Source organism: Salvelinus alpinus, chromosome 6 (assembly GCF_045679555.1).
Source record: "Salvelinus alpinus chromosome 6, SLU_Salpinus.1, whole genome shotgun sequence".
NCBI lineage: Eukaryota > Metazoa > Chordata > Actinopteri > Salmoniformes > Salmonidae > Salvelinus > Salvelinus alpinus.
The window spans coordinates 77,191,607-77,205,828 of record NC_092091.1 but is presented as its reverse complement, the minus strand read 5'-3'; the positions used below and the strand labels follow the sequence as shown (position 1 = coordinate 77,205,828).

Sequence of the window (14,222 nt, the reverse complement as noted above, 5' to 3'; positions counted from 1 at the left end):
TATTACTGCCATGATATCACACAATCAATGTATAAAAGGCTCATTATTTGTTCTGTCTAAAAGCCTGATGAAGTCCAAGACACGAAACACGTTGGTTTTGCTTTGAACAGTTCAGAAGCTTTCTTATTAACTTGTCCTCTAAGAGTTGCTGGATCTCCTCTCTGTCACACGATCACCGTCACAAGAGAAACAGATGATTAAATGAAGAATCCGAGGTGAAATCAGGTCAGGTTTAGTCTCTTTATTTGGGTTAGGATAGAAGAGGGTGCAGGGTCTGAGTACAAGCGTTTACAGTGACTGTGGCAGAGGTACGCAGCACGTTTCCTTGAATCCTAGAACCCTAGAAGTCTAGAACCCTAGATCCCATTCCCTCTTCTAGCCACGACAACAGACCCACACACACACATCCGTACCCCCATAGATCAGAGTCAAAGGAGAAGCACTAGTCGTCTCGTTTTGGGCTGAATTTAGGTTTGAAGAGAAACAGGATGGTTGGATGAAAAATGAATTATGCGAGGGGGAAAAAGAGAGAGAGAGAGGGGAAGGGAGGGGGCTGAAAATAACAGAGACGGAGAGAGAGAGAAAAAAATTGAGAGAATATCTAGCTATCTACCTATCAACCCACCACATCTGGTCTTTGTTGATCTGTGAGTTGTTGTCGCTGTTTATTTACGTCAATAGTCTTAGAATCCATTGTTGTTTCTTGGTGTTGACGCATCTGTCCAATCAGGGCGGCTGTACGCCACAAGTCTTACATCTCTCAAACAGGTAGAGGGCGCCGTCTCAAGAGGGGAAAAAACAATTACCTCCCTCCATCCCTCGCTCTCTCCCTCGCTCTAAAAAAAAATGATCTAACCACGGAGAGGATCACCGGGGGGATGAGGGGTCGGATGGAGGTATGGAGGGAGCTTTCTATCTTCCTATAGATAGGGTGCTTTCTTCCTGTCCCTTTTAGCCTTCCCCCCTCCTCCTCCTCTACTGTGCCCTTCCTCCGCCTCTCCTCCGCTCACTCTCTTTCTCGCCCTCTGGGACCCTCACTTGCTGGACAAGGTGTAGCAGCCGTGCTGGTGCCACTGCATGTCACGGATACGCCTCACAGACTGGAACTGGGGGTGACGGGCGCCGAACTCATTGAAGTGCTTGTAGTCACCCTTCTCCAGGAGGTACTGGGAACCACGGTATCCAGGGAACTGGTAACCCACCCAGCTGGAAGAAAACAGCAGAGGAGAAGGGGGATGAGTGAAGGGATGGAGGGACAGAGATAGATGGGGAAGAGAGGGAGAGAGATGGGAGAGAGATGGGAGAGAGAGGAGAAGTTGGAAAGGGCTGAGTGAATGAGGGCTGGAATGGGGGAAGAGAGGGACATAGATGGGAGAAAGAGAGAGAAGAAGGAAGAAGAGATGAACAGAGACGAGAAAGAAAGACGGAGAGAGAATCAATAGTGTGAGACAGAGAGAGAGGCCAGGAGGGACACAGAGGTAGAGAAATGAACAAAGAAGAGTAAAGTAGAAAAGAAAGCGAGAACCGAGGGAGACAGAGAGAAAAGATGAGAAGCCGACAGCATCAGGAGAACAGGCAGGGGAGTTGGAAGCTGTGAGGGAGAGATATGTCTTGCTAAACAGAGGTATTGATCTGTTTGTCACGTTTTGCCTGTAGTGCCACAGGTACCAGTCTGTCCGTTTGATGTTTCAACCAGAGGGGAACCTGTCTACTCACTGTGGGCCAAACCCATCTATGAAGGAACTGGACCTATCTCCTCTCTCACTGTGCAGATACACTGGAGAGACGAAGCTCACATGCACACAGATACATACACACACATGCACGCATGAACGAACACACACAAACTGTGCTATATAAAACCCTTTGTTCTGATTCTGAAGAGGCTGTTTAACACAGGAAAGACATCCTGACATCATTCCTGATGCATTTCTGAAAGTGAATCATAGATCTTCAGGGATATGTCCCAAATGGTGCCCTATTCCCTATTTAGTACACTACTTTTGACCAGGGCCCATAGTGCATATGAAGGGAATAGGGTGCCATTTGAGAGGCAGACTAGATTCTATTTGAAGTATGTAGACACAGGAAGCCAGAGGGAAACAGAGAGCCTATATATTAAATGATCTTCTAAATGGAACCCCTCTGACAATTAAAACTATTGTGGAAACTTTCGTCATTCCAAACTATTTTTGGAACAGTTGTTTCTGAATTCTATTATTTACATAGAAACGGTGGAACGACTCAGCCATTTGAAATGAATGAATAATTTGTACAGTAGATTACAAACGATCTAAGGTATCTAGGTTTGGTGATTCCTGGTTGTTTATGTCATAATGACATCACTGTCTCATCCACTTCCTGCTCTATCTCATCCTATAGACCAATGGCATGTTTGTCTGCGATGTGGGTGTGTCCTGATGCCGCAGTGAGGACCACTCACGTTCCGCAGCTGACCATGATGCTGCCGACCCTATCGGTGAATCCGTAGGAGAACAGAGAGGGAACATCATCATCCATGATCTCCATCTTACGACCCTTGAACTCTCCAACCTCGAACAGGCAGATCTTGTGCTTCTCAGGGTCCTGAGAGAGAGGGGAGAGGGGGAAAGAGGGGGGGGAGGTGGGGGAGAGAGAGAGGTGGAGTTAAAAACTAACATAACATAACTAACAGGCCGATAACAGGCCGAACTGATCAGTTTGGATAAATTAATGGATGGATGGATGGATGGATGGATGGATGGATGGATGGATGGATGAATGAATGAATTTATGAATGAATGAATGAGTGGATGGATGGATGGATGGATGGATGGATGGATGGATGGATGGATGGATGGATGGATGGATGGATGGATGGATGGATGGATGGATGGATGGATGGATGGATGGATGGATGGATGGATGGATGGATGGATGAGTAGGTGGATGGATGGATGGATGGATGAGTAGGTGGATGGATGATAAATTAATGAATAGATGAATGAATATGGATGGATGTTAAGAGAGATGATTACTAACAGCAGAAATACATGATATTCAGATAAGTGTATGTAAATGTATTCTGGCCAATGACAGAGATGTAGTGCTGGAGAGATGGAAGGACAGAGTGATGGGGAGAGACAAATGGAGTAGTGTGTGACATACCATACGGACGGGCCTGAAGGACAGAGTGATGGGGAGAGACAAACAGAGTAGTGTGTGACATACCATGCGGACGGGCCTGAAGGACAGAGTGATGGGGAGAGACAAACAGAGGAGTGTGTGACATACCATGCGGACGGGCCTGAAGGACAGAGTGATGGGGAGAGACAAACAGAGGAGTGTGTGACATACCATGCGGACGGGCCTGAAGGACAGAGTGATGGGGAGAGACAAACAGAGGAGTGTGTGACATACCATGCGGACGGGCCTGAAGGACAGAGTGATGGGGAGAGACAAACGGAGGAGTGTGTGACATACCATGCGGACGGGCCTGAAGGACAGAGTGATGGGGAGAGACAAACGAAGGAGTGTGTGACATACCATGCGGACGGGCCTGAAGGACAGCAGGTAGTCGTTCTTCTGACAGTTGCTCCAGGAGTCCCAGCGAGGGTACTCTCCCTTCTCCAGGATGAACATCTCACCACAGAAGTTCATCTGCTCATAACCCACGAAACTGATAGAGGGAGAAAGGGGGAGAGAGAGGGGGAGAGAGAGGGAGAGGGGAAGAGGAGGGGTAAGGGAGGGGGCGGAGAGAGGGAGAAGGGAAGAGGAGTGGTAAGGGAGGGGGCGGAGAGGGGGATAGAGAGAGGCAGGAACACATTGAGAACCATGGTTGCAGCAACATTTGATAGGAATAAATGTTAGTTTGTGTGAGATTGACAAACAGGTATGGGTGTGTCATAGTAGCGTTAGTGTAAGGAAAAGATTTCACTACAAGTGCATGTGGGGATTAGGTGTGTGTTGGTGAAGCTGAGGTGTGTGTGTGTGTGTGTGTGTGTGTGTGTGTGTGTGTGTGTGTGTGTGTGTGTGTGTGTGTGTGTGTGTGTGTGTGTGTGTGTGTGTGTGTGTGTGTGTGTGTGTGTGTGTGTGTGTGTGTGTGTGTGTGTGTGTGTGTGTGTGTGTGTGTGTGTGTGTGTGTGTCGAGGGACAGGCTGGTACTCACGGCCCGCAGTCGACACGCAGGGAGCGGACCCTGTCCATGCCCATGTCACACACGTTCATGCACTCATTGGTGATCTCCATACAGCGGCCCTGGAAGTTCTCCTGGTCGAAGACGCACATCTGAGATGGAGAGAGAGAGGGAGGGAGGGAGAGAGAGGGGGGAGAGAGAGGTAGAGAGGGAGAGAGAGGAGGGAGAGAGAGGTAGATAGAGAAAGAGGTTGAGGGAGGGAGGGAGGGAGGGAGGGAGGGAGGGAGGGAGGGAGGGAGGGAGGGAGGGAGGGAGGGAGGGAGGGAGGGAGGGGTAAGAGAGAGCGCGAGAGAGAGGAGAAAGATAAAAGAGAGAAATTACAGTTTAATTCTCACATCTTTTTCTTTGAGGCTGAACTGTGTAATGTAACAAAACAAACACTTTTTGAATCCCAAATGGTCCCCTATTCCCTATATAGTGCACTAGGGCTCTGGTCAAAAGTAGTGCTCTATATAGGAAACGGGGCCATTTTGGACGCAGACACTGTCCTTGTGTGATTCTCTTAGAACGCCTCCACACACACATAGCTATGGCAACTGTGACTTACCACCACAGCCAACTAGAGGCATTGTGTGGAAACAGTGTGTGAGTAGTTACGTACGAGTGTCAAAGTACCAACAATTATATAACATATATGTGTGGCCATCTGGTTTTGTATGCATACATTATGTGTGTGTGTGTGTGTGTGTGTGTGTGTGTGTGTGTGTGTGTGTGTGTGTGTGTGTGTGTGTGTGTGTGTGTGTGTGTGTGTGTGTGTGTGTGTGTGTGTGTGTGTGTGTGTGTGTGTGTGTGTGTGTGTGTGTGTGTGTGTGTGTGTGTGTGTGTGTGTGTGTGTGTATGCATGCATGTATGTGTTTGTGTGTGTATGTGTGTGAATGCGTCCATGTGTGTGTGAGCATGTGTGCATATGTGTGTGTGCCTATATGTGTGCGTGTGTGTGTGTATGTATATGCATGCATGCGTGTGTGTGTGTGTGTGTGTGTGTGTGTGTGTGTGTGTGTGTGTGTGTGTGTGTGTGTGTGTGTGTGTGTGTGTGTGTGTGTGTGTGTGTGTGTGTGTGTGTGTGTGTGTGTGTGTGTGTGTGTGTGTGTGTGTGTGTGTGTGTGTGTGTGTATGCATGCATGTGTGTTACCTTGTAGGCGTTCATGCCCATCTCAGATCTCTTCCCCTGGGCGGCCTTGCCGTCGGTCTGGGAAGCAGATTTAGACTTTTCTCCAGACATGATGACTGGAACAAAACAGAGGGATGACGGAGGGAAGGAAATCAAAGGAGGTAAAGAAAGGTACCAGGGTTCAACACACTGCTGCTAAGTTTAATGCTGTTTAAACAGACACAACTCATTTACCACTTTATCCCATTGAAGTCTACAACTTTTACCCAAACCTACTGTGTTCTAGACAGTAGACCCCTGCTTTACTCCTTAGCTCCTTAGCAGAGCCTGTAATTGATCAACGGAACAGAAAAATATGAGTAGCCATCTTGGATGAGGTTTATTAACCACATGACCGCTACTGGCCACTTAAAATGTTTCCTCGAGTTCCCTTATGATCCAAACGTCAGTAAGAAGAGAAATTAAGAGTTTTTTTTTTTTTTTTGCCAATGTACAAAGCATGTCCACTTAAAAGTAAATGAATCTCCAATGTAAAATAGTCAACCAGATCTTATAGATAACAAGAACCATTCATTAAACAATCCCTGTGGAACCAGGTAAAAAACGTCAGTGAAGGACAATAAGTTATTTATGTGTTCTGTCTAGTTACTATGATGCCATTTAGAGTGACCTGTATTTGAATTTGACGTTTGAGATACCTAATCTATCCCTCCCTCATCCCCCATTTCCCCTCATCCCCCATCTCTCTGTATCTCTGTGTGGCCGTCTCTTACCTCTGCTCAGTGTGTGGGTACAGGAGTGGGCTCAGGCGGTCGGTGTGTGAGTGGAGAGGGCCCTCCCGGACCTTTTATATGCTGGCGCACAGAGAGGGGGGATTAGAGTGACAGAGAGAAACCCGCTGAGCTCACAGCCAGGGAAGAATAGAAATCCCCCATCATCAAAGAGAGAGAGAGAGAGAGAGAGAGAGAGAGAGAGAGAGAGAGAGAGAGAGAGAGAGAGAGAGAGAGAGAGAGAGAGAGAGAGAGAGAGAGAGAGAGAGAGAGAGAGAGAGAGAGAGAGAGATATGTAAATACTGCATGAATACAGAGGTATGTATGGTGGTTGGTGATTGAAGTGTTGTTATGATGCACAGGTCTGTCTGTGAAGTTTTTAAATGTTATTGATTTTGTGTTTTTTAAATGTATCATATTGAACCTTTATTTAACTAGACAAGTCAGTTAAGAACAAATTCTTATTTACAATGACGGCCTACCAAAAGGCAAAAGGTCTCCTGCAGGGACGGGGGCCTGGGATTAAAAATATTTTAAAAATACAATATAAATATAGGACAACATTTTGGAGCTGTTGTTATCAGGAACATGTTTTCATGGAACACTGTCATTTCCTACACTATATATGAAGTCCTTATTCCTTCTCATCAGTTTTATACATCTTTGGTTCTACTGTTTCACTCCCACTGGGATGCCGGGTATCCTACAGAAACCTGGGCCCATATTCATAAAGCGTGCTGATCTAGGATCAGGTCCCCTAATCTTATTTATTATGATCTAACAGGAAAAACTGATCCTAGATTAGCTCTACCTTGAGACGCTTTATGAATACCGGCCCAAATCCTAGATCTGAGCTAAAGGTTATGATTGGTATTTGTAATTGTATTTATTATGGATCCCAATGAGTTCCTGCCAAGGCAGCAGCTACTCTTCCTGGGGTTCATTATGGATCCCAATGAGTTCCTGCCAAGGCAGCAGCTACTCTTCCTGGGGTTCATTATGGATCCCAATGAGTTCCTGCCAAGGCAGCAGCTACTCTTCCTGGGGTTCATTATGGATCCCAATGAGTTCCTGCCAAGGCAGCAGCTACTCTTCCTGGGGTTTATTATGGATCCCAATGAGTTCCTGCTAAGGCAGTAGCTACTCTTCCTGGGGTTTATTATGGATCCCCATTAGATCCTGCCAAGGCAGCAGCTACTCTTCCTGGGGTTTATTATGGATCCCCATTAGTTCCTGCCAAGGCAGTAGCTACTCTTCCTGGGGTTTATTATGGATCCCCATTAGTTCCTGCCAAGGCAGCAGCTACTCTTCCTGGGGTTTATTATGGATCCCCATTAGTTCCTGCCAAGGCAGCAGCTACTCTTCCTGGGGTTTATTATGGATCCCCATTAGATCCTGCCAAGGCAGCAGCTACTCTTCCTGGGGTTTATTATGGATCCCCATTAGTTCCTGCCAAGGCAGCAGCTACTCTTCCTGGGGTTTATTATGGATCCCCATTAGTTCCTGCCAAGGCAGTAGCTACTCTTCCTGGGGTTTATTATGGATCCCCATTAGTTCCTGCCAAGGCAGTAGCTACTCTTCCTGGGGTTTATTATGGATCCCAATGAGTTCCTGCCAAGGCAGTAGCTACTCTTCCTGGGGTTTATTATGGATCCCAATGAGTTCCTGCCAAGGCAGCATCTACTCTTCCTGGGGTTTATTATGGATCCCAATTAGTTCCTGCCAAGGCAGCAGCTACTCTTCCTGGGGTCCAACAAAATTACGGCAGTTTATAACATTTTAAAAACATTACAATACATTCACAGATTTCTCAACACACTGGTGTTGGGGTGTGGACATTTGATCCTAGATCAGTGCTTATAGGTAACATCTGTTTGAAGAAAGAGATTGGTTGAGAGAGCAGAGATAGAGATAGATGGATCTCATTTGGTAAGATTTGATGGATAATAAAAGTGTCTTATGGACAAGGAGATACATGTTTGAAAATCATATGGTCTATGGTAGTATGGTCTATGGTAGCATGGTAGTATGGTAGTATGGTAGTATGGTAGTATGGTAGTATGGTAGCGTGGTAGCATGGTAGCATGGTAGTATGGTAGTATGGTCTATGGTAGTATGGTAGTATGGTAGTATGGTAGTATGGTCTATGGTAGTATGATAGTATGGTAGTATGGTCTATGGTAGCATGGTAGTATGGTAGTATGGTAGTATGGTAGTGTGGTAGCGTGGTAGCATGGTAGCATGGTAGTATGGTAGTATGGTCTATGGTAGTATGGTAGTATGGTAGTATGGTCTATGGTAGTATGGTAGTATGGTAGTATGGTAGTATGGTAGCATGGTAGCATGGTAGTATGGTAGTATGGTAGTATGGCCTATGGTAGTATGGTAGTATGGTAGTATGGTAGTATGGTATTATGGTAGTATGGTCTATGGTAGTATGGTAGTATGGTAGTATGGTAGTACGGTAGTACGGTAGTACGGTATTATGGTAGCATGGTAGTATGGTAGTATGGTAGTATGGTAGTATGGTAGTATGGTAGCATGGTAGTATGGTAGTATGGTATTATGGTAGTATGGTAGTATGGTCTATGGTAGTATGGTAGTATGGTCTATGGTAGTATGGTAGTATGGTCTATGGTAGTATGGTACTATGGTAGTATGGTAGTATGGTAGTATGGCAGTATGGTCTATGGTAGTATGGTACTATGGTAGTATGGTAGTATGGTAGTATGGTAGTATGGTAGTATGGCCAATGGTAGTATGGTAGTATGGTAGTATGGTAGTATGGTATTATGGTAGTATGGTAGTATGGTATTATGGTAGTATGGTCTATGGTAGTATGGTATTATGGTAGTATGGTATCATGGTCTATGGTAGCATGGTAGTATGGTAGTATGGTAGTATGGTAGTATGGTCTATGGTAGTATGGTAGTATGGTCTATGGTAGTATGGTAGTATGGTAGTATGGTATCATGGTCTATGGTAGCATGGTAGTATGGTAGTATGGTAGTATGGTAGTATGGTAGTATGGTATTATGGTCTATGGTAGTATGGTAGTATGGTCTATGGTAGTATGGTAGTATGGTCTATGGTAGTATGGTAGTATGGTCTATGGTAGTATGGTAGTATGGTAGTATGGTCTATGGTAGTATGGTAGTATGGTCTATGGTAGTATGGTCTATGGTAGTATGGTCTATGGTAGTATGGTCTATTTTCTTTTTCTTTTTTTTCTTTTTTTACCGTTATTTTACCAGGTAAGTTGACTGAGAACACGTTCTCATTTGCAGCAACGACCTGGGGAATAGTTACAGGGGGGAGGAGGGGGATGAAAGAGCCAATTGTAAACTGGGGATTATTAGGTGACCGTGATGGTTGAGGGCCAGATTGGGAATTTAGTCTATGGTAGTATGGTAGTATGGTAGTATGGTCTATGGTAGTATGGTAGTATGGTAGTATGGTCTATGGTAGTATGGTAGTATGGTAGTATGGCCTATGGTAGTATGGTAGTATGGTAGTATGGTCTATGGTAGTATGGCAGTATGGTAGTATGGGCTATGGTAGTATGGTAGTATGGTCCATGGTAGTATGGTAGTATGGTCTATGGTAGTATGGTAGTATGGTAGTATGGTCTATGGTAGTATGGTAGTATGGTAGTATGGTCTATGGTAGTATGGTAGTATGGTAGTATGGTGGTATGGTCTATGGTAGTATGGCAGTATGGTAGTATGGGCTATGGTAGTATGGTAGTATGGTCCATGGTAGTATGGTAGTATGGTCTATGGTAGTATGGTAGTATGGTAGTATGGTCTATGGTAGTATGGTAGTATGGTAGTATGGTAGTATGGTCTATGGTAGTATGGTAGTATGGTAGTATGGTCTATGGTAGTATGGTAGTATGGTCTATGGTAGTATGGTAGTATGGTCTATGGTAGTATGGTAGTATGGTAGTATGGTCTATGGTAGTATGGTAGTATGGTAGTATGGTCTATGGTAGTATGGTAGTATGGTAGTATGGTCTATGGTAGTATGGTAGTATGGTCTATGGTAGTATGGTAGTATGGTAGTATGGTCTATGGTAGTATGGTAGTATGGTAGTATGGTCTATGGTAGTATGGTAGTATGGTCTATGGTAGTATGGTAGTATGGTCTATGCTAGTATGGTAGTATGGCAGTATGGTCTATGGTAGTATGGTAGTATGGTAGTATGGTCTATGGTAGTATGGTAGTATGGTAGTATGGTCTATGGTAGTATGGTAGTATGGTCTATGGTAGTATGGTAGTATGGTAGTATGGTCTATGGCAGTATGGTAGTATGGTAGTATGGTAGTATGGTCTATGGTAGTATGGTAGTATGGTAGTATGGTCTATGGTAGTATGGTAGTATGGTAGTATGGTCTATGGTAGTATGGTAGTATGGTAGTATGGTCTATGGTAGTATGGTAGTATGGTAGTATGGTCTATGGTAGTATGGTCTATGGTAGTATGGTCTATGGTAGTATGGTCTATGGTAGTATGGTCTATGGTAGTATGGTAGTATGGTAGTATGGTCTATGGTAGTATGGTAGTATGGTAGTATGGTCTATGGTAGTATGGTCTATGGTAGTATGGTCTATGGTAGTATGGTAGTATGGTAGTATGGTCTATGGTAGTATGGTAGTATGGTAGTATGGTAGTATGGTAGTATGGTCTATGGTAGTATGGTAGTATGGTAGTATGGTCTATGGTAGTATGGTAGTATGGTCTATGGTAGTATGGTCTATGTTAGTATGGTCTATGGTAGTATGGTAGTATGGTAGTATGATCTATGGTAGTATGGTAGTATGGTAGTATGGTCTATGGTAGTATGGTCTATGGTAGTATGATCTATGGTAGCATGGTAGTATGATATTATGGTAGTATGGTAGTATGGTAGTATGGTCTATGGTAGTATGGTCTATGGTAGTATGATCTATGGTAGTATGGTAGTATGGTAGTATGGTCTATGGTAGCATGGTAGTATGGTAGTATGGTAGTATGGTAGTATGGTATTATGGTAGTATGGTAGTATGGTAGTATGGTCTATGGTAGTATGGTAGTATGGTAGTATGGTATTCCCCCTGTTATTTTGTCATTGTAGCTCCACCAACAATAACACCATGTGAATATACCTCACCAACAGTAGGCCAACTATCTGTAATGGGGGTGTAGAAGTCACTTTACCTTCACTAAGCGGCCATTTCTGACAAGTCAGGGAGAATATGTTGACAAAAACAACAGCTGAAAAGCTACATTGTTATGTTCTAACCCTATATATTGAATTCCAACATATTGTAAACCTCATTTTAACCCTGACCTTGACCACACAACATGAATCCTCTCACAGCCCAAGTAGCATCGCCAGTAAATGTACCGCTATTGAGTGAATTGTCATCTCACCAACATGGACATGTTCATGTTAAATTGCATGTCTTTCTACATTCGATAAAACTATGTAATGACACATTATCAAGTAGCAGGCCTCATGTTAGACAATTAGACCCTACATGCTGATCTAAGGTCAGTTTATATGATTTCCCTCCTAATGATACAGCTTAGAATATGGAGAGGGTAAGCTGATCCTAGATCTGTGTCTAGAGACAGTTATCTGAATCCTAAATGGCACCCTGTTCCCTATTTTAGTGCACTACTTTTGACCAGAAGCCCATAGGAAATAGGGTGCCATTTGGGACATAGTCACAGTTTCCACCTCATACCAGAGGTTCATGGTGTGTACAGTAGCCATTTTGGATCTGTGCACTCATCACTTCTGAACAGTAGCATGCCTGGATGGGAGGAGTCTGTGGGGCCATTGAACAGAGGGCCGAGTTCAGTGCGATGCCACAAAACAGAATGTTTAGATTGGGATGTATCAAGTAGAACAGTGACATAGAATAGGGTCTCTGTCAATAAAAAAGTGGTCAGATCAAATAAAATAAAATAAAATGTATTTGTCACATACACATGGTTAGCAGGTGTTAATGCAAGTGTAGCGAAATGCTTGTGCATCTAGTTCCGACCATGCAGTAATATCTAACAAGTTTTATAACCTAACAATTTCACAACAACCAGAAGCAATTGATTACAGGCAACATCCGCATTGAGCTAAAGGCTCGAGCTGCCGCTTTCAAGGAGCGGGACTCTAAACTGGAAGCTTATAAGAAATCCCGCTCTGCCCTCTGACGAACCATCAAACAGCCAAGCATCAATACAGGACTAAGATCGGATCGACCTACACCGGCTCTGACGCTCGTCGGATGTGGCAGGGCTTGCAAACCATTACAGGCTACAAAGGGAAGCACAGCCAAGAGCTGCCCAATGACACAAGCCTACCAGACGAGCTAAACTACTTCTATGCTCGCTTCGAGGCAAATAACACTGAAACATGCATGAGAGCACCAGCTGTTCCGGAAGAGTGTGTGATCACGCTCTCCGCAGCCGATGTGGGTAAAACCTCTAAACAGGTCAACATTCACAAGCCCGCAGGGCCAGACGGATTACCAGGACGTGTACTTTGACCATGCGCTGACCAACTGGCAAGTGTCTTCACTGACATTTTCAAACTCTCCCTGTCCGAGTCCTTAATAACAAGATGTATTAAGCAGACCACCATAGTCCCTGTGTCCAAGAACACTAAGGTAACCTGTCTAAATGACTACCGACCCGTAGCACTCACGTCTGTAGCCATGAAGTGCTTTGAAAGGCTGTTCATGGCTCACATCAACACCATTATCCCAGAAACCCTAGACCCACTCCAATTTGCATACCGCCCCAACAGATCCACGGATGATGCAATCTCTATTGCACTCCACACTGCCCTTTCCCACCTGGACAAAAGGAACACCTATGTGAGAATGCTATTCATTGACTACAGCTCGACATTCAACACCATAGTGCCCTCAAAACTCAAAGCTAAGGACCCTGGGACTAAAAACCTCCCTCTGAAACTGGATCCTGGACTTCCTGACGGGCCGCCCCCAGGTGGTAAGGGTAGGTAAGAACACATCCGCCAGGCTGATTCTCAACACAGGGGCCCCTCAGGGGTGCGTGCTCAGTCCTCTCCTGTACTCCCTGTTCACTCATGACTGCATTGCCAGGCACAACTCCAACACCATCATTAAGTTCGCCGATGACACAACAGTGGTAGGCCTGATCATCGACAACAATGGCCGTGTGGTGCCAAGACAACAACCTCTCCCTCAACGTGATCAAGACAAAAGAGATGATTGTGGACTACATGAAAAAGAAGACAGAGCACACCCCCATTGTCATCGACGGGGCTTTAGTGGAGAAGGTTGAGAGCTTCAAGTTCCTTGGTGTCCACATCACCAACAAACTAACATGGTCCAAGCACACCAAGACAGTCGTGAAGAGGGCACGACAAAACCTATTCCCCTTCAGGAAACTGAAAAGATTTGGTATGGGTCCTCAGATCCTCAAAAGTTTCTACAGCTGCACCATCGAGAGCATCCTGACTGATTGCATCAATGCCTGGTATGGCAACTGCTCGGCCTCCGACCGCAAGTCACCACCGAAGGTAGTGCAAACGGCCCAGTACATCACTGGGGCCAAGCTTCCTGCCATCCAGGACCTCTATACCAGGGGCTGTCAGAGGAAGGCCCTAAAAATGGTCAAAGACTCCAGCCACCCTAGTCATAGACTGTTCTCTCTGCTACTGCATGGCAAGCGGTACCGGAGCACCAAGTCTATGTCCAAGAGGCTTCTAAACTGCCCAAAGCCATAAGACTCCTGAACATCTAATCAAATGGCTACCCAGACTATTTGCATTTCCCCCCCCCCCTCTCCCCTTTCACACCACTGCTACTCTCTGTTGTTATCATCTATGCATAGTCACTTTAATAACTCTACCTACATGTACATATTACCTCAACTAACCACTGCCCCCGGCACACCGGTACCCCCCTGTATATAGTCTCGCTATTGTTATTTTACTGCTGCTCTTTAATTACTTGTAACTTTTATTTCTTATTCTTATCCGTATTTTTTAAACTGCATTGTTGGTTAGGGCTTGTAAGTAAGCATTTCACTGTAAAGTCTACACTTGTTGTATTCGGGCGCATGTGACTAATAAAACTTGATTCGATTTGATTAAGGAATCACAACAGCTCTATGAAAGGCATTTTCATCTGCA

General features: G+C 44.9%; 1 protein-coding gene across 1 annotated transcript; it reads right to left on the bottom strand.

Annotated features, from left to right (window-relative positions):
• Positions 1-226: 226 nt before the first annotated feature.
• On the bottom strand, positions 227-6,205 carry crybb1l2 (crystallin, beta B1, like 2). Its single transcript, XM_071408076.1, has 6 exons — positions 6,059-6,205; positions 5,307-5,401; positions 4,148-4,266; positions 3,526-3,658; positions 2,444-2,586; positions 227-1,206 (listed from the first exon to the last, which is right to left on the bottom strand). Exons 2-6 carry the CDS (start codon positions 5,394-5,396, stop codon positions 1,035-1,037), a joined length of 657 nt encoding a protein of 218 aa, XP_071264177.1. The 5' UTR covers positions 5,397-5,401; positions 6,059-6,205; the 3' UTR covers positions 227-1,034.
• Positions 6,206-14,222: the final 8,017 nt, after the last annotated feature.